Raw genomic sequence first — 27,964 nt, forward strand, 5'->3', positions numbered from 1 at the left:
TGCTGCTGCTGCTGCTGTGCCCGCGTACGTGACCGCGCTCCATCGCTGTCATCAGTACAACATCAGCATCTTCCGGGGCGCGCGCAGGAGAAACGGGAGGAGGAGGACGGAGAAAGAGAGAGAGTGTGAGAGAGAGAAGGAGAGGGAGAGAGAGGGAGAGGAGACATACAGGATAAAGGCTACGACAAAAACCATGATGATAATGGAGTCGAGGCGGTGGAGGATGTCGGATTTACGAAAAAGGACTGTTGAAATTTGACAGAGGGTCCGTGTTGAAACCTGTTCCGTTTTTTTTTTTTTTTTTAATTTTTTTTTTTTGTCATTCATCCTGTTTGTTTTCCACATGCTGCGTGGACACTGAACGCGAGCAGAGGAAAGGGAGCAACCCACGGATGCCTCCGAAGGTAAAAACGGGGTCCACCGCTGGCGCGACAGGCAACAAGACGCATCTCATCTCACGGATGGTAATAAAGGACATCCTGAAGACAGCTCTGGACTGATGGATGATGATGGAAAACAGCTTTAAGCCCCTCCACCAGACCACTGTGAAATAAAGAAAATCCTGTTTTGATGGGTTTTTTAAATCATTCATGGTGTAGCCCCAAGGAAACGAGCCTTAGACAGCAATGTTGAATCACTGGTCTTGGTAAATTATTCATTAATGGTATAGGTAGGCTATGATTTTGGATTGCTTCAATGTAGCATTTTCTCCCATTCCTTTTTACAATGTTTAGTCTCATGTCACATACATTTTTGCAGGTTACATTTGTATCGTGTGGTTATGTAGGCCCATTTAATAGCCTTTAACAGCCACATAAGAAACAGCCAAAGCGGGGAATATTAGCGCAGGAAAGCTTTGAAAGAGAGGAAAAAAAATACAAGATCTGGGCAGTGAGGGGTGTGGAGCTGTCGGGGAATTTTTAAAGATTTACATTTTTTCTTGTAAGAGTCTAAAAGGGAGGAGGACGGGGGTGGAAAGAGACCTAAAGGGAGAAAAAAAGAGAAAAAAGACCAAACATGTTGCCTTCCCAAGAAGCCTCCAAGATCTACCATGACAATTACATGCGCAACTCCCGGGCCATCGGGGTGCTTTGGGCCATCTTCACCATCTGCTTCGCCATCGTCAACGTGGTGGTGTTCATCCAGCCCTACTGGATCGGAGACAGCGTCAACACGCCGCAGGCCGGCTACTTCGGCCTCTTCCACTACTGCGTGGGCACCGGGCCGTCGCCCAGCCGGGAGCTCACCTGCGTGGGCAGCTTCTCCGACTTCAGCTCCATCCCGTCCGGAGCCTTCAAGGCGGCCTCGGTGTTCGTGCTGCTGTCCATGGTGCTGATCCTCAGCTGCATCGCCTGCATGGCGCTCTTCTTCTTCTGCAACACCTCCACCGTTTACAAGACCTGCGCCTGGATGCAGCTGCTGTGCGGTAGGCGCCCTGACAACCACTGTCGCTTATAGCGTTCATTGTGTTTCCTCTTTTCGGTCACACAGATGCAAAAATCAAGACCATGGAATTAGGCACAACCCACCCAAAACTCTACTCACTCTCCTGTTGTATTTGCACGAATTGCCTCCTTCCAGCAGACAGGCAGAGTGTTGGTGCTGTGTCCTCATTTAGGTCGTGATCTTTCTAAGAGGAAACATCTTTAATGAAGGCATTCTTGAGATGGAGCATTCTGACAAACAGTCATACAGTTTGCTCACCTTTACATTCACCTATGTTTTTTCAGAAGTCTTTTGTTTGGCTGAATCCAGCAGAATGTGTAGGTCTCCATTGTGACAATAAAATGACCCATAGATCATTTTTCATCGCTTGACAGAAAAAGATGCCATACTGTACATATAAAAGCACAAAACTGCAAATTCCCACGTGAAGGCTGTTGTTGTGACACCATCAAACACCAGTGTGGACTTCTGAGGTCAGCATATTGAGTACCACCGGCTCACGATCTTATAGAAACATCATTGGAGTAGCATGTAACTTCTTGCCAGGGTAGAAATAAGGTGAAAGATGTCTGTTCAGCAGTTGCATTATCTGTTCCTAGACTGGAATCAATATGCTGTAGTCTAAAGGGTACAGGCCACGTCTTGTTACAGTTAATTAGGAGTGTTGTACAGATTTTCCATTCCTGCAACAACAACACTGAGACAGTAGAAATTCATTTGACCGATTATTCATGCACTGAAAGCAATAAGAGGTCTAAAGCTCCACCGTTACCATTGATATTCTGAGGATACACAGCTGCCTCTCTAAAGAAAGTAGGAGCATGATCAGAGCTTTATGCTGATGAAATGCAAATGTCATTCATTCACCCATTTCAGCTCATGGTATACGATACGGTGTGATGTGATGTACAATGCAGTGGAGTCATGAACTCATTCTCCTGTCACTGACAGCCGTATTGTTATTTTGAGGTGATGATTCCAGGTCGATTGGATTACAGTTTTCAGGATGGTGAGGTTTTGCTTCCTGCTCTTGTGGGTAGATTACAGTTTGTATGATTGGGGATAAAAGTTGGCTTCCCATCACATCCAGGACATAGGCTTCTGAATTGTGCTACCTTGACAGACAAACTAAATAGCCTGAGTATTTACAAATTGCGCTTGATGGTTCAGGTCAGACTTGTGCAGGTGCCAGAGCGAAGACCCTTTTGCTGATGGGTTAGGGTTAGGGTTAGGGTTAGGGTTTTCTTTTTTTTTTTTCAGTTTCCTCAGATTTTCAGCTGGTACTCAACAAGACTGTTGTCTGCGAATAAGGCTAAAATAACACTTAATCTATGGTGATGAGACGTCACGAGGCCAAGTGCGTAAAATGACCATGTCAGCAAGACTTAACCTTTGAGTAGCGAGAGCGCCATGTATCCACCAGAAGGTGCAAAAAATCACAATCTCTCTCATACGCACATTTCTAGTGAGTCTCCTGTGTACATCCCACTTCTTCATAAGCTGATCAATGTGATAAATAGGCCAGGCAGAATAGCGTGGGAGTCAGTTTTCTGTACAGAAACAGTCAGCACACTCAATGAGAGCGAGTGAGAAAGGAAGAGAGAGGGAGAGAGAGATCAGCACATTTTTTCCTTCTGTATTGTTCTTTTCCTCATCCTCATCTGCCCACTCTGTCCTCTGTTCTGCCGAGTGTGTTGAAATGGTTTGGTGCACTACAATCAGCACGAATCCGACACACTAGCACTGGTAAGGATTTTACTCTCTTTAGCAAAATTTTCATGACTTAACAGTCACTGAACCTGGATCTTCCCACAAGCTAATAATGAAGAAAGACACTGGCATAAAGCAGTGGTGGAAGAAGTAGAAGTAGACCCTCGATCGAAAAAGAAATGAGAAATGGACTATATTATTCACAAATGTGTTTTCATCAGAGTATTGGAGTTGTTGCTACCTTAGCATGAGCTCTTTATATCTACATATCTTCGACATGTTGTACCGCCATGTTTCTACAGTAGCCCAGAACAGACAAACCAAACACTGGCTCTAGAAAATGCCTTTTGTGTTTTTTTTTTTTTTTTTTACGTTGAAGTGAAGGCCACTTCACCACACTCAGAAAGGGAGGGGTATTCAGTTGGTCGCAATCTGCAAACTCACCCCTAGATGCCACTAAATCCTACACACTGGTCCTTTAAGTAAGAGCAACAATACCGCAAAGTAAAATTTCACAAGGAAAAGTCCTTTAAGATCCTACTGAAGTAAAGGTGCTTTACTCAGTTCGGTAGTTTAGTCCAGTGGTTCCCAGCTTATGAGCTGTAAGATGGAACATTTTACAACACACATGAAAGTTTACACAGTTGTACCTATAGGTGAAATTAAAACCATGATTTCAAACTACTCCACTGTTTAATGTAACTGTTCTAGCTGTTTGGTTTTGTTTTGTTTGTTTTGTTTTTTTGTTTTTTGTTTTTTTGTCTTTTTTTCAGTAATTATTTTTGGGTATTATATACTATAAACTGGAAGCATGGAGACATAATAGTGTATATTTTAATACATATACAGTATATAAATGATCATTGCTATATCAATATATCAATGATTCTCTGAGACTTAAATAAAGGTTGAATGAATAATTAGACATCTGAAATGGCTCCAGGACAACACTTTCTGCTATGGGTCACAAGCAACAAAGATTGGGAACCACTGATATAACCTTTAACAGTGTGTTATATTCTATAACTGTTTCATATGTTTATATATATGTGTATATATATATATATATATATACACATTCTAAATTTGAAAATAAAGTCATAACTACAGCTGTTAGGTAAATGCAGTGGAGTAAAAAGTACAATATGCCTGCTGAAATGTGGAAGAGGGGAAGTATGAAGTAGCAGACAATGGAAATAACCAAGTTAAGTTCAAGTACTTAAAAATGTACTTCAGTACTGTACAGTTAAATGTCCACCACTGGTAAAAAGGAGTATAAACGAACCAATCCAGCATTGCCTCTCCCACTGATGAATGTGGGGATATAAATACACACGATGATAATAAAGATGAAGCGTATGTAAATGAAGAATGTTGCATTGCTCCATAAAATCAATGTGAGTGTGGTCACATCACATCACCGTTGCCCAGCTGAGAGCACACAAGCTTTTAGCTATCCATGCTCCAAATTCCCACCATCCATCACCATCTGGCTGACAAGGATGAAGGTCCATCTCTGCACAGCAGGAAAGCAGAAACCTCCACAAAAAGATCACATTTGGATTTCCATAATTTTCTAGATGCTTGGTTTAGCTTTTGATGATATAATCTAACAAAAACATCTAACAATTATAACACTATATCTCAATATATTTTAAATATGCTGTATTGACTTCTACTTAGTCTAACTAGATCTTTTTTTTGACAAGTACAATTTAAGACAGACATCTCCTTGATTTAGATTTTTTTTGGTGTCCCACATATGCTCAGTGGTGACTGTAATAAAACATGCCGCTTATTTTTATTCTCCAAATAAATTTGTAGCTGTGTTCCCTCTAATATGCAAATACATAGACAGAGTTTGTGAAACTTCAGAAGGTTTTACTGTCCTTCCAGTAGATGCGTATGACATGTGGCGGAGATAAGTTGTCTAATAGGCTTGGCAGACAGCCTAATGCTGTTCACCACCTTGGAGATGATCATTTAATCATCCACTCTGCCCTGCTGGGTGTAGCAGCAGGTCTCCTGGCACTGCACAATGACAGAGTGTACCAGAGCAAATACAGTAAGGGCCAATTTGAACCGATGGTGGCCTAGATTTAGGCCAAATGGACCAAAAGTGTCAATTAGCAGTTTGGTGTGCTAGCATGCTACTGCAACAGGAAGGTAAAACAGAAATGTTCAGCCAGTGAAAACTGTGTCATTATCTACTCACCCTCATGCCAGCTGAAAGTACAGTAAAGTCTGACCTTCCACGTTGGACAGCAATTTAAGTGACGTGACTTCATGTCAGAATTCTAAGTGAATGGTTCTTCCAGGTAGGAGACACTGCAACAGTCACACCAATATACTTCCTGGGGTGAACTACTGGGACTTACTGGTGTAGTAAAGTTCAAATAAAAGATGAGAGAAGAAAATGGAAGCTAGGCCAAAACACTGGGATGCAGGCCTCCTGGCAGAGCACAGTGGCACAGTGTGTCTTGGCATCTACAAGCTGAAAATGGGCCAAAGTTGGCCTGTATGTATACTGAACTGACCAAATGTGAATAAGGTTAATGCACTTTAAAAGAACTATAAGGTGCCACTCATAACTGTTGACAATGAAACAACATTGACTTAAATACCGGTTTATCACTGATAGTAGAACTGCTGGCAGAGCTGTGGGACAAGAGCAAAGCCAGCCCTCGCCAAGAAAGAGTGCAAAAGAAACTAAACCACAGGTTTTTACATGCACACTGCACTGCTCCTGCACTGCTGTTAAATATCCATAAGCAATTGATTGGGGGGGGGGGTGTATCACAGCGTAAGATTTGTGGGTTATCCAGCCATGAGCCTCACTCAGGGGTCACACAGCTGCTTCACTTTTAAAGAATGGGTCACCATGGTAACCTAGGCTTCACAACTAACCCGCTCTAGAGCAGGTTAAAGGATTGATTCACCTTTTTCCAAGCCTGTCCTACAACAGTACTCATACTTGCATGGCCACATGTACATTGAAAGAATTATTCATTGCTGTAATCGCTCCTCCTGTCCATACTGCCAGTGAAGAAGTCTCTTCTTCCAGTGTACGAGATCATCACTCCCACAGGGTCCTGAAATAGACAAAAGTACAGAGTTTACGTTGAGCAGACATCTTCAGTATATCAAAAGAATTACTTTGGTTTCTAAAAATAATTATGTTGGGAATAGCAGAAACACTTTGTGTCTCTCTGGGTGTAAACACTGATCACAGCTACATATGAACTGCTCCAATTATTTATTTTAAATACTGAGGATTGCTGACAGAGTAGATACTTTTAAACTCCATCAGTCCAGCTCAGCATCGTATGAGGTGGTTTTGTGATTACACTCAACAAGATGGTAAGTTTAAAGGTGCTGCACCTGAAAACTTTCTGAAACCATCAGTCTGACCCCATCAAGCAGCGATGGGCCAGATGTGTGGAGGTGAAACCTTTTTTTCTGTGTACAGACGAGTACAATGCTCTGAATGTCCTGTCCAGTCTGTAGCATGCACCAGTATCCTAGTATTCAAATGATTCATGCATGTTGCTGTTTGGAACAGCTAGAGACATTTGAGTCTTCACACGTGGTCAGACCGCAGTACATTTCTAATGCAAGATTTCTGTCAGATTTTCCTGACTTCATGTTTGTTTTCTGCCCTAGTAGCAGAATCGGCTTTATGTTACTTTTAACTGTTTTTATTCATGGCAGTTTGTTCATCATGAGACCAAAAAGAAAAAAAGCTTCATTGTATGATTATATATTTCAGCTGTTGCTGTGGCCATTGCTGTTTCATTGCGTATAATATTAAGTACTCCACTCGTGCAAAGCATAAAGTTTCATGTAATTCGGAACTTCTGACCCAGATGATAACCAGCTTTGCAGGGTCGCTAACGTTAGGCTCTGTGAGGCCACGTAGCTCAAAGACCAACAGACTAAGCTGAAACTGATCTGGGATAAAACAGCAACAATGGCGAGCACTGAAATGATCAATAGTTTAATATAGGAAGGTTTAAAAGCGGTGTTAAACAGACATTTAGGAGACTTAAGACAATAATGAGGTCAGCGGGGTAAGGAACAAACAACATGCAGCTAAAAGTGGGATAAGTTTGGGCCTTTAGCGAATCAACGGCTGCCTGCTAATGGGTGACGTTCTTGCTATCATCCCCCAGTTATGTCACACCTCGATGGGAGAGTGAATAATGGGGTCATTTTAGAATCTAGACTAAGCAGCAGTTTCCCTCACACAAAAAGAACAAGAGGAGGGCTGGATTTCCCAAGAGCACCCAAGGTCTGTGAAGAGCCTCGCTGATCGCACCTTTAGATTAATTCAGTGGAAAATGCTCCGGGGAAAAGTGTTAGTGCTTTAGTTTTAATTCGCCGTTTCTGAACAAAGATGGATTTAGTGAAAGAATCTCAGGTAAGGTTTTAGCTTTTACCTTCCTACAGAAACTGAGAAGCTGTTTGGCTTCTCTCTCCAGTTCTTAGCATTTTCTTCCATCCCTACAGCAGAAATGAGGGACCACAGGAAAGCTCAGTAGCCGACAAGTCATCGTAACTCAATGACTCCCTTCCTCCCTCCTCTCCTCCATCAGCTCATGTCTCTGTCCCTCCTTCACGTCTTTCCCTGTCTGTTGCAATATTAAACAGAACTAAGCAGGACATGGGCCACGGCACAGGGGAGGAGCTGTCCTGAGAGAAATGACCTGTCAGCGACTCTTCAGTCTCAGTGCTTGTGTGTGTGTGTGTGTGTGTGTGTGTGTGTGTGTGTGTGTGTGTGTGTGTGTGCAAAAGCAAGAAAGGAAAAAAAAAAAGATGGAAAAGTGTGAGTTTGAGGAATAGAAAATGTGAATCAAAAAAAAGGAGGAACGAAACTGTATGTGCAGCACGACGTGTAGAATTAGTTAAACACGTCAGCTTATAGAAGCAAAGCCGATGTCTGTGGCTTTTTATCCAGAGCAACATTAGCATTCCTTTCAAGTCATGCTTTTGGCCACCTAAAGTGTACAAGACCAGTATTCATGCTCTCTTGCTCTGTTTTGGTCTCCACCAACTCCTGAGATACATAAGTGGCTTTTTATCTCCTAAATGTTTTGCTATGTTCACCATCTCGTCACTGACTTGTGACTGTCGTTTGGCGCTGCTAAGGGTGGATGATGAGGATGTTGAGGGTCACAAAACCAAAACAATGAACGAAAGAAAGCTGTAAGTGATCATTTTGTGTGGGTTTGACACTACAAGCGACACTTTTCACAAATCACATCCCACCCTATTGCAGCGACAGCCAACCTTTCTCACTCCCAAACCGACGGGGCACAGATTTAACTCTCTACTGTATTCTGTAAAGCATAAACATATATTTAGAAATCTGATTTAATATCATGCAGTGGGCCACAGTGTTTTGGTGGCATTGCAGTGTTCCCACAGTGCTGTCTGCAGGGCCCCCCTCTGAAGGGCCCCCCTGACCTTCATTTTGCGTTACTGTTTTGATGGACTTGGTAATTTAGTCTTTTAGATTAATATTTAAAACAATGAGTGAAAAGATTTTTCACAAATGCTGAATTCTATAATTAATTTAGTTGGACATTAATGAGTCATAAGGTACAGAATACTGCATATTTGACGAAGATCTGTGTGTCATTGGCAGGTTTGCCAGTTTGAAAGGAAGGATATCTACAAGTGGACATTTAGTTGGATTTAGTTTGTGTCCCATTAAGTAAATAATTTATTATACCAAAGTTGAACCAGGAATCATTGAAAAATTGTGTGTTTTTCATTCTGTTTGTGTGACAGCACCACAGAAACTAGTTTAATGTGGTGGACTTCTGGCTGCACACATGAGGGATGAGCCAGCCATGCTGATGATTTAATTCCTACTGTAGTCACAGTGTCGACTATTATTTTTTGTTTCCAGTTTTAAAGACTAAAATCCTCCTCATTGATAAATTGAGCTCATCATGGACGTTCTGCTTGGTACTGAGGTGATGCTGATGCTGTTGTTGTGGATCATTGCCATGCATGGCCTCTTGATTCTCATTGGTTTACAGGTAGTAAGGGCCAGTAACACCAGGCTGGGAGTGATGATCCTGATGTGGGTGTTTTTGTTTTGACACCATGAGGAGTTAATATATGAATATGCTGAAGTGATATTACATGCTCTAATGTGATATTTTAAGTATTACAGTGTTTGAAGGTCATTGTAAGTTACTGCCGCCATATCCTCTCCACCACTACTGGGAGCTGGGTCGCTGTTTTCACCACCAGCAGCACCACCTATCTCACAACCAGCCAGCAGTTATGCATCTGTTACCAGCCCTTCTCCAAACCTCATCTTGGAGAATTAAACAGTGTAATTCCAGATGAAAAACCAGATGATGATAGGTACTCGTGGATAAAGGGAAGGAATTCAAAAGGAAGAAACAGATTTTTGCCAGAGCATGGTGCCAAAACAGAGCCTGGCTTGAGTATTCTGTTTCCCTGTAGACAGTTTACGGTCCATGCATCACCGTCATCATCAGCAGCCTGTCACACTGACTCATCAAAGCTCATTTAATTCAGCTTACTTTAGAGAAGGACCTGACCAAGAAATGCCAGACAGACAGTTTACTGAGGAGATTCTGTTCATCTGGGCAGTGCTGGCAGCAGCTTTATGAGACCCAACCTGAGCCATGAGGTCTAAGTAGAGTACAATCACATTAGATATATCATTTTGTGTAAGTTGTTTTGCTGAACTGTCTTCCAGCTTTAACGTGGTTAAATGCCTTATAATGCCTTAGTATGTACATATTAGTTGCAATTTTTATTTTCCCCCAAGTAAAGTCATGCATCATTCAGAGCTGTTCCCATGAACGCATCATTACTGTACCTCATGATTACTTACCATTACTCACCATTTTTGGGTCCTCTCAAGTAGATCATCATCCTGCCCAACTGACAAACAGCTGCTGAGGATCCCACAGTCTGTTTGTGAATGACACAAGCTAGAGATGACAGAATTCTGGGGGGTGGGAATGCAATCATTATATTCAGAGCACATTTTCATTAATATTCACATCCATATGTCACATTATAGCTAACACTGCCAGGCTAGATGCCCCCGGAGCAGCTCTGTCTCCAAGAAATGTATAAAGAGATGTTTAAATCTGCTTAAATCTTACTTCTGACACTTCGCTGCACTCTGGACTCTTTTCTTTTTGGGGGAGTAAAACTTACTCTACATGGTGATGGTTTGCATTGTGAGAGGGTTGACAAATGCAGGCACTCTGGAGTGGAATGGAAAACGTGTACACCAAGTGACAAGCCAGTTTGACTTAATATAACAGCCTGACAAGCCAGCCATGTCTCTCTTTCACTGTGGTCTGGCGAAGTCCAAATGGCATCTGGTTGGGTTTATGGTCTCACAAATGGACATAAGCACATCAAAATTCATTTGTGGCAGTTGGATCAGCTTTCAACCAGTTAACTCATGTATTACTTCAGCCACCAAGTTTTCTCCTTCAGGCTCCTACTGTTTGTTGGACAGACACACCACTTTCCCATTTGTCGCCTGACTTCGAGTCCAGTTTTCACACACTTAACTCTAATCTCCCCAGTTTCACAATTCTAAGCACCATATAGACGTTTGAGAAACGGTTTATAACACATATATAATGTAGCTGTAAACAGATATGTGTGGCTAGACATAACTGCACATTTATAAACACATATGTCTTTAATCTGCATTCAAAGTTGCAGGCAGCAAGTAATTTAATCAAGTGTTTGATAAAGGACCACTGTTCCATTTTTTTCTCTCTTTTTTTTTTTTTTTTGTTGCTCTTTGTTGCTCTGTCCCTCTGCCACACATTTACACACAGACAGGATTGTGCTACTGTGCCCATCTTTGTTCTTACAAGCAGTGTGAAGTGTATTGAAAGCAACTGAAAGAGCATGTGTGCATGTGAGAGAGAGAGAGAGAGAGAGAGAGAGAGAGAGAGAGAGAGTGGAGAAACAGAATGAGAGTGAGTAAAACACCAACTGAATGAGTGTGTGTGTTTGTGTGTGTGCTGACAAAATGCTTCCGCTCTTATGTGTGTGTGTGTGCGTTTATGAGCATATGTGTGTGTGGCCACACATGCGTCGTTCTCGTGAGCATGTAAGACAGCGGGTAAATGTGTATATGTGTATATATGGGGGTGTGACAGTTGAATTATTAATCAGAGCGTTTTCTCGCTCTTCCGTGGAGCCAGTGTGGTTATTTTATTTATTTATTTAGTTGCTTCACTAGTAAATGTGTAAAGACTGTGCGTACTTCGTGTTCACCTATGTGTGCGCAAGCATGTGCGTAGCTTCATGTGTGTATATTACTGACAGTGCATGTATGTGGATAAAAGCGCCCATGTGTATGTGTTTCAAGCAGGAGACAAACAGATGCTGCAGTGGTCGAGTTAAATATAGAACTACAGAGAAAAAGAGAGAGAGAGAGAGAGAGAGAGAGAGAGAGAGAGAGAGAGAGAGAGAGAGAGAGATGTGCAGGGATATCCCTCAGGGAAACTCTCTCTCTCTCTCTCTCTCTCTCTCTCTCTCTCTCTCTCTCTCTCTCTATCCCTGAGATTTATGGCTGGCTTTTCTCAACCAAACGTACATGTTTTAATTATCAGGCGCTTAATAAATAATTCCAAAGTCACTAGGGTGTTTCTAAAAATACCCTGACAGCTGAATAATGGATTCCTTTGACCGTTCTCAGCATTGTCACAAGAAAGTAGCAGAAAGAGAGAGACAGACCCTAAAGCTTGTTAATAAGATGTGTGAATATGAGAGAAAATGGAAATTTCCCTGTTGTACACCATGCATGCGTCTTATTAACAAATATACCTGCATTTCAAGATGATATATTGTTCACTCTCGTTCAGCATATCATGCTTAACATTCTGCTTTTCAGACTGTTAAACAAGCTAGACTTTTTTGAAGATGATTTGCAGGGTAGGGCTTCCTTATGATCACGTGATCAAAGGTGGTTTTCACTCATGCATGTCCTCTACACATCTGTTTATTCAGTTATTGGAAAGCTAAGGCACATGGCACAAAGACAATGGACCGCAGTATGGACTAGGGAGCAAATGAGGGATTGGTGGAAGGGCTGGCAGGTGGGAGTGGCGGGGTCTGCAATAACAGCAGGGTTCGATCATGGATGAACAAACCACCAGAATGAAAGAAACAGACTAGGATACAAAACCAAAACGTCCCATTTAAGCTTTTAACAGTAGGTTCTGTGGATTTTCCAGGGAAACAGGACGCTGTGTCTGGAAAGTGATGTTGCTGTAGAATCTTTTTTTCATTTCCATTGTATTAGAGTGTACTATATATATAAATGTCCTGTCATGTTGTGGTTATTTTTGTTGATTTCCAAAGTGTTGGAGGAATCTGCATATCAAATTTCATATGTTTACATGAACATTAACAGATGGAATTGCTATACAAAAGTGACCTTGTTGAGAGAAAGCACCCTTTTCTGTGTGTCTGTTTTTTCACTGCACTGCTTTAGCCATTACTGCGTAATCTGGAGTTGTTGAAGCATGTTATCTTGTTGTGAAGGACAGAAGAGCCGTGTTGACAGCACTGATGTTGGTTTGGCCGACTCAGGAAAAAACAAAATACCACCGCAAAACCGGCAGCGCTCAGTGCTGCGTCAGGAGAGAGGAAATAAGGATGTCCAATTCAGGACAAGCTTTGCACATGTTAGATCACCACCGATTGCTCATTCTGGTAAGACTAAACTAAAGCAAATGCTTAAATGTTAAGAAGTTCAGTTGGACTTCACCCCATGAAATGAACTAAAAACACTACACTCATAGAATAGGACACAGTTATGTCACATCAACCCTGCTGCCAGACAAGAGCCTCAAAAGAGGACCATTCTTCTTCAGTGCCAACTTTTTTATGTCCAGTTTTTTGTTTGTTAAAGGAGTAAAGTGTAGTTTCAGTATCAGTGCTGGTTCAGGGAGATACTCTTCCTCTAATTATGAATTAGAAAGATTGCCAGAAAGGGCCGCTCAGTGATCCCTCAGTATATCACAAAACAGCTTCACATAGCTCAATGAAAAACGCTGCTTGGACGTGTGTGATGACACATTATATGGTTAAGTGCAAGCCTCTGTACGCCTGCCAATCCTCTCTCCAGATTTGGGACTCGTGCCAGCAAGTTCCTCCCCAGCCGGTGAAGGACGTGGGGATGAGCGGGGAAAAATAAAGAACAAGAAAAAAAAGAGAGACGGGAGAATGGGAGGCTGGGTTTTAAAGTATCAAGTTTAATGCTTTAGACAAGGTCAACAAGTTGGTAAAATGTATTTATTCATGAATAGAAAGAAGGTGTTACAAGACAAGAGTATGATGCTCAGCCCCTGGTCCCCAAATATGATGAATAAATGACAAATATACAAAGAAGAAGAAAAGCACATAGAGAATTTACGGTAGGTAGAAGCAGTGAAGGAGAGAGCTCCATGCCAAGTGGGCCAGTGAACCCTAGTGGCGGCAACATCTTGTAAAGTGTCCCCTCAGCAATACACGCAATGACACTCTCACAAACACACACACACACACACACACACACACACAGGCTTGATCCCAGCTCCAATAAAAGCTCTATATATCACCAAGGAGGCCATCCATTAGATAGATGGAGGACAGCAGGCCAAGGTCTAGACACAGTAGCAGAGGGAAGGGCAGACCTCAGGCAGCTTTATTAAATCATAGACAGGATGGTGATCTCTTAATGCAGTCCTGTTCACACCTTTCCACCCTTTGTTGGACTTCAAACTGCAGGAGGTTGCTTCCACAGCTTTCCTGGCCGTTAGAATTCAGTCAGAGATGCAGCTTCGTTGTTAGCTTTTAGACTTCCACGTTGACATCTGGAGTTTGGAATGATCTAATGGTAAAACTATTGTCAATTGAAATCATTTGACGAGAACGGCAAAAACTAAATACAGTTCTTTTATTAACAAACAGCTTCTGAGTCACACTGGCATGAACAGCAGATGCGCTGTTGGACTCTCTTTTGCTGCAGCATTGGGGCGATATGGATGTTTGTTTATCTTGATTGAAGGTCATTCGAATCTGCCATGCATCGACGCATCATTATGCATTAGAGACATAGAGGTGTGTTTATATGTATTGCTCTGTGTGTGCGCATGCATCTCAAGCGTAGACTGTATGCTGTCATCAAGTAACTCCGTCAGAGCACATGACACTGTTGGATGGTGTCACAGCCGTGCACACAAATCAGGAGGAATACTGTGAAGCCTGAAGCTGCTCCCATTGAAAATACACACACACTTATATATATAGCACACTGATGGTATTTTTAGAGCACTTATATAATCATTTTTGACTTTTTGCTTTGAATAAAAAAAGGATCTGTGTGGACACATAGATCAGAAAGTCTGACAAAACTGTTATATAATAAGTCTATAAATACCTTTAAGGTGCTACAAATAAATTGGCCCACAAGTAATTTTAACTGGCTGGATCACAAACATGTCCTGGCAACCTATTTTCAAATGTTTTCATTTGGTTTGATCTGCTTGTCACTTACAGCTGACAGGCTGCAATAAAAAAAAAAAAATGACAGGAAGTGATGAACTGAGATGAGAAAAGGGGAAGCATAATGGTGCAGCTATAGCCATCCTGCTCTCTTTCTCCTTCGTACGACTTCTTTTCCCTTTCACTCCTCAGCTCGGGCCGTCTCTCCTCGCTCCCTCCCATCCTTTCCCTCTGTTCGATCCCTCTGCTTGCCGCCTTTGAAGTTCCTCCCCTCCAAGTTCAGAATGCAGTGTCTTGAGAGAGGGAGGAAGAGGAAACACCCCCACAACTTCAAAGGGCTTTTCTTGGGTTGTGGGAAGGTGGGGGTTATTTTTAGCCCGCTGGTGTCCGCTTAAATGCTTGAGCTGGAGATGGAGGAGAAGGACAGACAGCAGGAGAGGGCATGTCCCGTGGTCATTACGGTCCGACTGCCATGCACAGCTCAGTGTGCTGTTGAATTGCTCTTTTATTTAGATAGATGAGTTTATGTGAAATATGACTGTGTTCAAGGTTGAAAATGCAAACATACAGTTATCTGTAAACAGAGAAGTGTGTTATGGGTAATCATGGGAGCATAGGAGCTGACTGGAGGTGTTCAGTACATTTATGAATGTATGTTTAACACAGAATCTATACTGAATCAGTAGGTTTTAGCAGCAGAGCTCCTTTCATCTGTGTCAGCTCGGGCAGGATTACTTCCTTATCAAATGCTTCATAAAAGATGGGAAAACCACAGGAACAGATCATGATGTGATAACTGCTGCAAATAGTTTGCTGCTGAGCTACTAACCTTAGAAACTGTGCTTGTCCAGGCCGTTGTCATTTCAACATCACAGCCGCATATTCATGTCGATGCGTTCGCTTAGTGGTACATGCACTGCCGCTCATTTGAACTGTGACGCGTCACCTTGCTGTTGTTCGCACTGAAGTGCAGTTGAAAGCAGATCCGATCGCTTGGATTAGAAAAAAATGTGACTGAACTACAGAGTGAGTACAAATCCTTGAACTGAACTGAACAAAGTGATTTGGATCAGCAAAGTGTTTCACGCACACCTCCCGAATCTCAACAATGCATGGCTGACTCGTGGATCGAGCCTCAGGAGGCAGGTTCATAAGAGGAAACACAAAAATCCAAAAAACCAACCACCCACGTCCACTTACCGACATGGAAGTATACTTCTACATAGACATAAATGTCTGTATGAATCTACGCAGAGTGGAGCATTATGGGTAACGGTAGGGCTTGCACAAGAGCCAAGTCAGACACCTCCCAAACCTCAACATAGCATTAGATTGATTAACTGTTGTTTTCCTTCACACAAAATAATACCACATAGTGAGATTTAATTTCTTGCCAAAACGTGATTTGATTCAGAAAATGAGATTATAAACATACCATAATGCCCTATATATTATGAGCTGCTGAACAAAATTGGTGATGCGCCACCATATACAGTTTACCGTACAGTTTCAAAAACAAGAGCAAATAGCATTTACTACAAGGAAGGATGAATGTTTAATGAGCTGCCACCAGGCTGAAATGTTTTTGCCCGTCAGGACTCTTGGAGTGGCTCTGCATCCACTTTTTCAAAAAGCCCACACTCAATAACTTTGGACGAGTTTCAAGCCAGATGGGGAAACATTCATCAAAAATCCATAAAACATGTTACCTGACGCTCATTACTCAGTTAATGATTTTATCATCTCTCATCGATGTTAATATCTTGCATAAAGGTCATAAAAGAAGGTAATAACATGATGATTTCCCATGATGATTACTTCCATGGCTCTTTTGTTCTCTCATTACTTACTGTATTATCGTCATTATATTCTTTCTCATTACATTCTCTCATTACGCCTGCGATCATTTTGGAAGAGGAGTGGTCACATTTTCTTATGGTGTACATTTCAGCTTGAAATGAGACTCCTCGTATTTGCATGGTGCTCTGCTTTCCACAGAGAGGTGGTGACTAATTTCATATCCTCCCTCATCTGTTGCCATGAGTTCAGCACCCACCATTTTCTCATGATGGATGGCTACAAGGTGAAACACAGGGTGTCCAGAGGGAATCACTAACGCGGCAGGGTTCAACCGTGTGACTAATGGACTTCATTTTAATGCACTGGGATCCATCACTTTCAGACCCTACAAGCACATCTTCCTGCACGTCTGCCCTTTGGTGAAAATCATTCATGATTTAAAGTCCAGCTAAAATTAAATTGGATGTTTATTTTCTGCTACAGCATAAAGGCCTGCTATGTCTATACTGTAAGATGTCCAATGAAGGCACAAAATCTCAAAAAAAATCAGCAACAAACAAACAAGAAACAATTTATCATTGGTTGACGGTGAAACCAATACATTGCTAGCTGCACAACACACATAGACTTTGAATTCATATTAGCTTCCTAATATTTTCATTATCTGCAGTGAGGATCTTCACAACTTCCTGGATATAGCCACAGCTAGTCCAACACTCAGAAAAGGTCTCACCTCCTCCCACCTACTCGGCTTTTCTGTGCTGCCAAACTACCTGTCAGCAATCGAAATTGAAGTATTGAAACAGTGACCCTAACCCACTTGAGTACTGTGTGCAAGTTTAGCTTTCTTCAAACACTAGAAGTGGAAACTGAATGATACAGGGTTCCCCCCTGGTATGCACTTAGTACTGAAATGGTTCAGCCTAGCACTGCACTTGCTAAATGAGCCACCAGACAAGCATCCATGGTCAAAAAAGTGTGCTGATAACATCAGTCTGCAGGCCAGATAGCTATTTAGCTAATTAGCACATTGAACCACTTAAGTACATAGATGTCTGTAGATGTCGAACAAAATGCTGTTTATCTTGAGCTTGTAAGCTCTAGTTACCACATGAGTTTGTTTATGTAATGTCTCAGTGCACCTGCAGGCTCAGCTATCAATCAAACAGATGCATCTCTGAAGAACTTTGTCATTTCAGTTGGACTTTTCTGAATGCATCAGCTCCTGGAGATCTTTTTTTAAAATCTCAGTACTGACAGCATGTGAGGGCTTAGGTGTGATGTATCTGTCAGTGGTGTGTCTAAACAAGTTGTTTACCGTTCAGGCTTTGATGCCAACAGAAACGATTAAGCTTCCTTCATTCATCAACAGAATTTACCGAAAGCCCAATGCTATTTGTCTCTGTTTCACATTTCAGCCAATGATCTCTGTGTTCCTGGGCGCCTCATTCCACAGAGCAGCTACTGTGTTGAATGCTGCCCAACGCCCCTCAAAAGACACAATTGCACACCAATTGAGTTCCACATGTTAAATCTTTTGAACATTTATTGGACTGAAGCGTGATAATCACCAACTCAGGCAAATCTGTCTGACTTTCCATGTGTATCACAAGTCATGTTGCCCGTGGAAAAGACATGTCTTGTCTGGAATGAAGATTCAGTGTGACGTCTGCCATGTATGTTCCCCATCTCCCAGTGGAGCCCACTGCTTTACTTACAGCCCCTCAGGCACTGACTGACTGCTATTTAAACAGTGCTGGTAAGCCAAGAATATGGCACAATCAGCTCCCCAGTGAGGCTCACTTTGATAAATGAGCTGAGGTGTAAAGTATAGATTACCATTTTTGTTGTAGTGTCGAAACTCCATGTATGGATTTCCCTCGAGAGCTTCGTTCTGTATGAGGGTTTGTGTGCATTGCATGCACTCGCTGTTGTTTGTGGGTGTGAGAGCATGTAGTTTTGTGAGTGATCTGTATGTTTTAAATTCCATCACATACTCAATTGTCTCCAGGTGAATAATGCATAAGGTGTTCGTATGTATTCCATCTTTCTACTGTCTCACTGTTAACCCCTCTGCACCTGGAGAGCTGCAGTCACTCACATTTGGCTAAACTCTGCTCACATGGGCTGTTTGAAGCTGCAAGAGGCAAATTTTTCAGATATAACTCTGGTGATCTTATCAGCAGTAATCACAAAGTGGGGCTAAGTGACAGACTATAGAATCACATTATGTACTTAACACTATGTTTACACGTATCCGCCTATTTTCATACAGACATTTCACCCTCTCCGTTTTCAAAAATAACATCGTGCACACGTGTCCGTTTTCAGAAAACTTTTCGTTTACACTAACCCGTGTATGTATGCCGTCGACGCTGGCGGTGACGTGGACTGGCTCTTCGTGTTGGAGGGGGGAGAAGTTGTTGCAAAATGGCTGACCTCCGAGCACTCATTGGTCTCTGCTCCTCGATATAATAGAGCAGCTGTATTTACAAATGCAAACATACGAAAAGGGTTTGCACCAACATAAATGCGACTGCTACTCTGAATGCATCCATGATCACCATAGCCAAATGAAAATGTAAACATAGGTCGCACTTTTGGCGCAGGTGCAAGTTCTGGTTGTATAATGTGACGTCGGCTACCTAAAACTCTGTTTTTCTCAGTTTTTCCCCATTTGCATGCAAATGTGCAACCAAAGTTTTCCAAAGTCTCCACTCTGGCCAAGGTTTTTAGAATGCATCATTTTTGGAAGCGAATTCTCCCAGTGTAAAGCAGATCGACCACCTTTGTAAAACATTCACTTGTTCTGTGCAAATTACTGCTGTCATCTTACAGAACGTTTGCATGTTGAAGCTGAATTTCTGATGCTGAATACTGATGGCTTCTGCAATTTAAGGCCATCAGTGTGCGACATACAAGCTACATTTTATTGCTGTAAATTCCAGCAACAAGAATGTTGTCTTCCCTGCTGCCTTTTTCTCATCGAGCTTCTCATCTCTTCCTTCTTTTGTTTAGAATCTCTCACTTTTCTCCTCACCCCTGCCTTTTCTCTCTCCTTCCTCCTCTGATCTCTGTCTTTATACCCCACGTATCCCACTCCCCAGATCCATTTCTCACTTTAATCCTGCTTCTCTTCTCCTCTATGTCCTCCTGCAGGAGTGTGCCTGGTGCTGGGTTGCATGATCTTCCCCGACGGATGGGACGCCGAGGTGATCCGGGACATGTGCGGGGAACAGACGGGGAAATACTCCCTGGGTGATTGCTCTGTACGCTGGGCCTATATGCTGGCCATCATGGGCATCCTGGACGCCCTCATCCTCTCCTTCCTGGCCTTCGTCCTGGGTAACCGGCAGACGGACTTCTATCTTGATGATTTGCAGACAGACAATAAAGGTGAGTAAAGGAATAACGGAGCACAACGCTTAAAAAGAAGTAATGACCTAATATGACAGTTTTATTTCCCCTTTCTTTTACAAAATCAGTTGAGAAATTTCCTTATGTTTATGTTTGGTTTATTCTGCCTTTACTTCAAATCATTTTTCTGATTTCTGGCAGACAACCGTTGATTTTGAAAAAACAGCTGTCATTGGCAGATTTAATAGCTAGCTAGTTTATTAACGCTAACATTAGACTAAGACTGTACTTTATTGATAACAATTGGGAAATTCTTTTGTTGCAGCAGCAGGTTAAACATACACATAAAGATAAAATATATACAACAAAGAAGAAAAAGGATAAGAATAAAACCAAGAGAAAAATTGCTGCAGTGTAAACTTCCCTAAATCCAATAAACAGCCACTACATAACCCTAAATTCTGATATACATGTAATGCTAGCAGCAAATTGGCTCCCACACAGTGATGTACCAGTCCTGAGAGGGCTTTTGTAATGTAACATAAACTCAAATGATAACATAGTTAGCTACAGGATGGGAATTCTCTCTGTAATATTTCCGACCAATGAGACAACAGCTTGCTTTGTAAATGGCATTTCTTTACAACTTTTGGACCCCTCTTGAATGTTGCCACGTGAGCACAAATGAACCAAGGGGCCCCAGAACTTGAGCAAAGCAAACACACTGCAGCTATGATAATGCCTTAAATTAACATGTTAATGGTGAATAAAAACATTAATGACATAAAATAGAAAAAACAGGGCATAGTGTGTGATACAGTAACTCCCTGCCTCTAAAGGTGGGTTCGCCCCTCAGTCTTCCTCCAGCTCTAATTTTCTAGGCCAGAACTCTGAGGCCATTAACATGAGCAAAATTTGCCTGGTTGAAAAATGACTACACTCCAACCTGACCTCGGTAACTCCAGCCAAATTGCTTTTGGTGCTGTATTGAAGTGCTGGAGAGAGTCCTCAAGAGGGTTTCTGACAGTTTACATGATGTTGCATCAGGACACTTGGATTGCATTGTTTCAGACGCACGAAAAGAGAGGAGGAGGAGGAGGAGGAGGAGGAGGAGGAGGAAGGGAATGGCAGAAGAAGGTGATGAAGAGGCAAGAGCAAAAGATACAATGCAAAACAATAAAAAGTCTCTTTATGTGAGGACGACGTGTTTGATTTGATGCCATAAACCAAATGTACATCATCTCTAAAAGAAACAGAGCAAGGGTGAAAGGAAAACAGATAGAGGGAGATGTGTGACATGAGACATAGTAGACTGAGAGCGTGAGAGATATACAGACAGATAGAGAGCAAGATAGAGTAAAGGAGAGGAGGAGTGGGAGGAAGAGACTGAGAGATAAAGAGAGAGGAAAGTGACATAAGATGTCTCGGTTCTCCGACGGTTTATCTCCATGATGGTTTCCATGGTAACTGGAGATATTCCAGAGCGTGGGCGTGTCTTTCTGTTCTTATCTGATTAACCTCGCTGACAGTCCCAGTGATTTTACACATTTAAAGCATCTAATGCTCCAGCAGCCGTGTGAAGTTTTTCACTCACATTTCTCTCACAGAAATAAATACCCGTTCAGCTTCTTTACATCAACTGATACAACAAACCCGTGTGGCGAACTACGGACAGTGCATGAAAGCAATTATTGTCCGTGGAAACGACAAAGGTGGAACGGTAAACTGCATCAGCAAACACCAGAGAGTTTATATTAACATGTACCGTAAAAAGAATACTCATTAATCAGAATGATCAAAGAATGCTGCAGTAAAATGAATTAAGTAAAATAAAGTGACTAAAAGAAGTAAATGCAATGAATGAAAATGTGGAGTTGAGCTGGACATGTGTTAAAAATTTTAGTTTTTTTTTTTTTTTTTTTTTTTTTTTTACCGCAAAGTGATGACTTCATACTTACATAAGCAGATTCTTGTTTTGCACTTGTGTGCACTTCTTCTGGTCTTGCCTCACTGTGAACTACATGTCAACACTTTTGTTCTTTTCTTTTTCCTTTGCAGATTTTGCTGTGTCAAGGGTAAGTAGATTTTGCTTTGTATGTTTGAAGAGCGCATTAACATGTGCCAGAGCAAGGCCTCAGTAGCTTCTGAGCGTAGTCTCTTACTCTGCATTGCTGCATTTCACAGCTGTTTCTGCAGATGAGGCCTTCTGGTGTGTGAAAGCTAGCTTCCCCTATCCACACACACAACCAAAAAGCACATTGCGTTGCTATGACAACCTTGACTCACCAGATCCTTTACTTTTCATGATGCAACTCAATATCAGCTTTTCAGTAGACCTTTGCAGCCTATGTTTTTTTGTTTTTTTTTTGTTTTTTTTTAAAAACTAGCCCTGATGTTATTACTGTGACATCACTCAGGTTATTGACAAAGCTTCAGGTCCGCAGACAACCTTATCCAGGTGTCTCCACTTTATGAGTTCAGATTGTTATTCTAAGTGTCTGACAACATGATGGAAAGGATCCCTACAGACACAGGCCTTTTTGTTGGGGTTAAAGTAATATCCATGTTGTTTAACCACTCTTACCAAACCCACCAGACTCCATTCACAGAAACACTAATTTTATCACTGTAAAACACACTTAATTCAAACTCGCCAAACATAAAATAAAACTCACCAAAACCTTTGTGGTCCATCTTTGTATTGTTCCACCATCACCACCAACTCTGGTTTAATCGAAATAAACGCCTAACTCATAGAATCAGGAGAGTAATGAGAGAGAGGCAGACAGCAGAGAGGCAGTGGGGAAAACATTTATTGATTGCTATTTCTAGAGAATTTCAACAAAGATAACAAAACCTACTGTAGCTTTAAAGGTTATTTAATTTCTCTGGCCTGAGACTCTGAATCAGCCCAATAAGAATCCTCTGTCTTGTTTTCTTCAGATCGAGGTGCGGGACAGAAGAGAGCCGAGGTACGGAGTGCAGCGTCTTCACTGAGGACAACAGTGGCACTGGACAACTTCTCTCATCAGTCTGTTTCTCTGCCTCTCCTCTCTTCTCTCCCTCTGCTCTCTTCTTCTCTTCTCTCCAATGATCAGGATACCACCCAATCTCAATGCAGACACCAAGTGTACAGGATTCTGTAAGATAAAAAAAAAGAAAAAAAACACACACACTGGGATAAACTATATTTTGAAAAAAAAAAATCAAAGGTTGTACAGTGCATTTAACACTCGACTTTCTCAATGAATACCTTTATGACGAACAAAAAAATTCCTGTATTTAAAGGCAATTCAATCCTGAAGATGAAGAACCATAATGTCCATCTATGATTTTACGCTGATTTATTTCAAATCTTGCTGTTAAATGACTTTGAGTTTGTGTGTTGTGTACATTCATAGCTTCAGAAAGCAGATTACTGACACTCCTCATACAGTGACAGAGTCAAGACTCACAATACGGCAGCAAGTACATTATTAAACATTCACGACACTTCAACAGGGACTTGTATGGCTCTTCATCTAAGGACTTTCAAATGTGAGGAATTTAAAGGAGTACCCCATTGCAGCTTTACAGAACCTAACATCTCTGGGAGATTCTCTACTGTACATACTTAACGATGTAAATAACATTACTGCTGACGAAAACAGCCGACAACAAAACCTCATCTGACTCTAATGCATTCGAGTATAGTATTTCTACCCTTGGTTTCAGTGTTCCTTGTGCCGGAAGAGCATCGGAGTATGTGCAAATCCATTGTGTTTATGACTCCTCACTACTGATTTGGTGGGATTAGACAGACGGGATTAAAATGGATATCTTAGCAGGATATTCCACAGAAAAGCGGAGGACCGTGAATCAAAGTGATTGATCACAATATTTGACACAGGAAAAAGATGCTTCCCCTGCAACAACATGGCCTCTGAATGAAACCTCTTATTGTAGTATTTCCACCTATAGTACATAGTGAAAATTCAAATTGCTGAACTGAATTGCAGCTGTCCAAGTCAGACTTAGAAGTCATGTTTTTTTTGTCTGAGTTCAGTCCTTTGTAATACCCTTTTTTCCAGTGTGCAGTTTACTCCAGTTTATAGTTCCAGCATACAGTGATCAGTTTACTCTACAGATGTCTTAAGACTGTCTGAATATGGTTGTATGAGTCGGCCTTCTCTCAGAGGGAAGCCCCAAGTGCTGCATTGTCTTAAGGTGATGTCACTTATATGCCTCTTTGAATAAGCAACGCTGCTTGTAGTAGTAATAGGAATCATAAGAGGGACAAAAGCATGGCAAATAAGCCCCAAAAATGGAGACAAATGTCCTTAAAGAGAGCAAATCACATCAAGCTATTGGTCTGTAACATGAGCATTAGTCAGTAGAATATACTGTGACGTGGCATCATACCATTTAATCTTTACTAGCATGTAGACATCAGTTTTTATGTTACTGTGGACAGATTTCCTTCTAAGACACCGTCCACATCCGCCATGGTAAAGTAGCGTAAACGTAGCCAAACTGAAATATAGTGGGCCTCATGCAAGAACATTTTAAAATGCAGCTTTTTTCTGTGAGGTCTCGTATGTGAGCGTTCAGATTCAGCAAAGCTGTCGTAAATTGCTCATTTCAACCTAATGAGGGCCACCTGTTCATGAGGAGGGGATCTGATTAGCATAAAGTGTTACATAAGGCAAGGTGTCCAGTCCATTCTGTGCCGTATTGTGACACAAATACAAAGTGAACGGGTTGACAAGAAGCAAGATGCTACAAGAGAAAATTCTTAGTGGAATGAATTCTGTGTGAATAATTCTTGCACGAGGCCCTTCGAGTGTACTGACAATTGAACAAACCTATGGAATAGCCACCATGTGTTACAGTAATTTACTAAATTGTGCCCTCCCCCCTCAAAAAAAAAATAAATCACAATTTCCAAGAAGAAATGCTGATGTCATGACCTTGGTGTCCATGGTGGTAGCTACTATCCTGATTGTGGCTTCAAATGTCAAAGATAACATTATTTATGTAGCATTGTTATTGTGACATGCCACCAACACCACCCAGATTACTGTTGCTCCAACAATGCACCGTGATGTAGCACTCAAGATAATGCTCTAGTGTCATTGCTTGTTATCAATACGTATGACACTAATTACTGCTGACACATTTCTAACAGTGATCTTTGCTACACCAGCAACATAAAAGCTCAAATTTCTATGGGACGTTTCAAACAAGACAACCCAGAGGTGACTGGCTTGACACACCTGACAGGTTGCTTTGACAACTCGTGTTTTTAATCACAGGAATGTGTGCTACTTTGAACTAAAAATTGGTACCTGCTCCATAAATATGAAATTACCTGCAAGGACATCCATCACTCTAGTTGATGGCACTGCCGCTATGAGGCCTGTGACTCACCGTTGTACCCATGAGCACAGTTAGGGCCTCTATAGGCTATAGCCACATGATATGTCCGCATCAATGACACTGTCTGTCATGATATCAGTGACATTGCTCAAAGTATGACAGGCTGCGGTTGCACCATGGGGCTCTTATCCCTCTCAGAGCAGCACTTCCAGGCTATAACAGAACCTCCTAAGGCGCTGGACCAGGGTTGAGTCATCATTGGAATAAAATGAGTGGTGTAAAAAACACAAACAAACAAAAACATGATTAATTGTTTCATATGAGAAATTGGCATGCTTTGCCCATGTGCAGGGAGGCATGACCCTACTGTAAACCCTGAGAAGTAATTGAATCCATTTCATAGAGCAATTCGACCACATAAGGTGATGTGTGTTCTGTGAGACAGCTGACAGTCATTTCCAGGCAACATCACAATGAAAATACAATCCAGTGAGGGACTGAATATACTGCATTATTTTCAACTGTAATCCATGTTGTACTTTGCTAGGGATGCACTACTAACACATTCAAGTATTCCTCTTAAAATATCAGATGGCATCATTACTTTTACAAAACTGTACAGCTGAATTCCACCCAAAAATTGTGTTTCACATGGTTAATATCTGAGACCTAATTACTGATGGATATTGGCTCAGTATGGTACATGTACCTTATATTGGTTACTGGTGCATCCCTACAATATACATATACATGAGCAGATAGCTAGATGTGCAGTGTGTTTTTTGGAATGGTAGCTAGCTAACTCTCAGGAAGCTGTGTACTGTGTACTGTATTAAAGGCTCGTTATGGAAATGATCAGCAAACACAAACAAAAGCCGAGCACGACTTTCAGTCAGTGCTCTTGTAATGTGGTCAAATCCCAAATGACGCATTGTCCAACAGCATCCCTTGATAGTAAAGTTTCAGTTTGGGTAGAATATTACAACTCTGGTTTTCCAAGCTGGGCCTTTAAGACAATATGAAAACAGCCCTTATGCTGAATCTTCTGATGCTGTCCATGCAGGCTCTGCACAGTCCTTGGCCTACATCTATCAATCATCTTAGGTTAGGAGCGCTGGGCCCTCATTCAAGAAAAGTTTCCTTCAATTTAACCTTGAAGTAACTGTGCAAGCATATGAAAAATATGATAAAAATACCTGAAACGATATCTACAGACCTCATCCGTTTGGTATTGCAAGACATGTGTTTTTGCTTTTGATATGTACATGATAATTAGAGTAAATCAGTGCACTTGCTGAGACATCAGCATGACGATTTTTTTATATCTAGCGGTATAAATGGCGGTAATGTCTCTCATATCGTATATATTGTGATTTAGACATCTCCTATCCGTGCATCTCTCATTTGGGAATACTCTCATGGGCCCAGGACGTGTTTCACGACAAATCTACAAAAAGAAAACAGCAAAGAACAAAGCCCTGAGACCTATGTGGTCACTTCGGGCTTCTGAGCATCATCACCTGTGTGATCATCGGTCTGGCCTCCTCTCTGGGTACTCTGTTCCTGAGGACTTGACGATGAACTGAAAAATACCTTAACAAGGAACTGATAATACCTTAACCCTGATGAGCACATATTTGTACCACTACAGGTGCCTCTAAGAACTCTTGATTTAATTCAGATGTGGTGCAGAACCAGCAAAACAAGTAGTGACACTGTAGTTTTTTCTACTGAAGACTACATACTCTGACTGAGCTCTGAAGCTAGGTGGACTTCACTGCAGACTTGGGGTCAATTCAGCTTCAAGTTGAACAAATGAAACTAGAATAGTGAGGATATTTTTTCCCCCACTTATTTCACTTAATTTGGGGAAACATTTTTGAACAGCACTTAATTTTCCTTTATTTTCAGTTTGTGATTGGAATTCAAAGCTGAATTCACCTCAATCTTGAATCGCAGAATCATCTAAAGACATAAAAAAAAAAGAATGAAAAGCTAATAAAAAGACACAGAGACGATGAGAAGTCATTTCCAATCTTTAGCAGCAAGCTAAATGTTTGCTGACTGTGTAAATGTCATTGATGTGTCAATGATTTCATCATAGTTTTTATCATGCAATATCATGTATAAAGACATAACGTTGGGGGTGGGGCGGGTCAGGGGCAAAGATGAATAATGTCCAGTGATTTATGTTAATAGTTGACTTTCTGTTAACTCCTGAAATGCAGATGTTGCCAAAATACCATCAACTATCATGTGTTAACATGGAAAAAAAAAAAAAAAAGAAATAATCAGTTTTTGTTTTGTATAACAAAAGAATGATATACTGATATTTGTCAAGTACTTCTGATGAGATCTTTGTTTTATGTGTTAACTACAGAATCTTTCCTTTCTGTTATGGTTTACTTTCTATGTATTTCGGTGTGATGTATGATGATTGTTGTTCTGTCACATCAGACTTAACATCTCAGATTCAATCTTGACTCACTAATGGATGACTGCTTGTTGAAATCTCAACACCCAAAAATGTATAAAAGTCGATTTCTAAAGTTGCTTGATCTTGGACAAGTGGACCGAGTCTGGAAGAGGCTTGTTGCTTTTCATGAATTACGATGACATGCTGATTTTGATTTGAAAATTATGTCTAATTAATTCCTATTTGTGAATAGTATTCCAACTCACCATGATGACAATTTATGTTATTGAAACACATTTTGAGAAGGTCGAATAAAGATATTTTACATTCAAAACCATTATAATGACTGAATCAATGAAAAAA

The 27,964-nt window shown here is 41.3% G+C and overlaps 1 protein-coding gene across 1 annotated transcript; it reads left to right on the forward strand.

The window, feature by feature from the left end:
• The first annotated feature begins 92 nt into the window (after positions 1 to 92).
• On the forward strand, positions 93 to 27,938 carry LOC143326948 (LHFPL tetraspan subfamily member 4 protein-like). The gene is made up of 4 exons (XM_076741016.1): positions 93 to 1,426; positions 19,630 to 19,866; positions 21,886 to 21,902; positions 22,771 to 27,938. Exons 1-4 carry the CDS (start codon positions 1,018 to 1,020, stop codon positions 22,822 to 22,824), a joined length of 717 nt encoding a protein of 238 aa, XP_076597131.1. The 5' UTR covers positions 93 to 1,017; the 3' UTR covers positions 22,825 to 27,938.
• The last annotated feature ends 26 nt before the right edge of the window (positions 27,939 to 27,964 follow it).

This window comes from Chaetodon auriga, chromosome 10 (genome assembly GCF_051107435.1).
Source record: "Chaetodon auriga isolate fChaAug3 chromosome 10, fChaAug3.hap1, whole genome shotgun sequence".
In the NCBI taxonomy this organism is placed as follows: Eukaryota; Metazoa; Chordata; class Actinopteri; order Chaetodontiformes; family Chaetodontidae; genus Chaetodon; species Chaetodon auriga.

What these genes read in the sequence shown, in the direction of transcription:
- LOC143326948 (XM_076741016.1), top strand. Translation starts at nt 1,018, where the DNA reads ATGTTGCCTTCCCAAGAAGCCTCCAAGATCTACCATGACAATTACATG. An exon ending in CTGGATGCAGCTGCTGTGCG is followed by an intron (nt 1,427 to 19,629) that starts GTAGGCGCCCTG and finishes GTCCTCCTGCAG; the next exon opens with GAGTGTGCCTGGTGCTGGGT.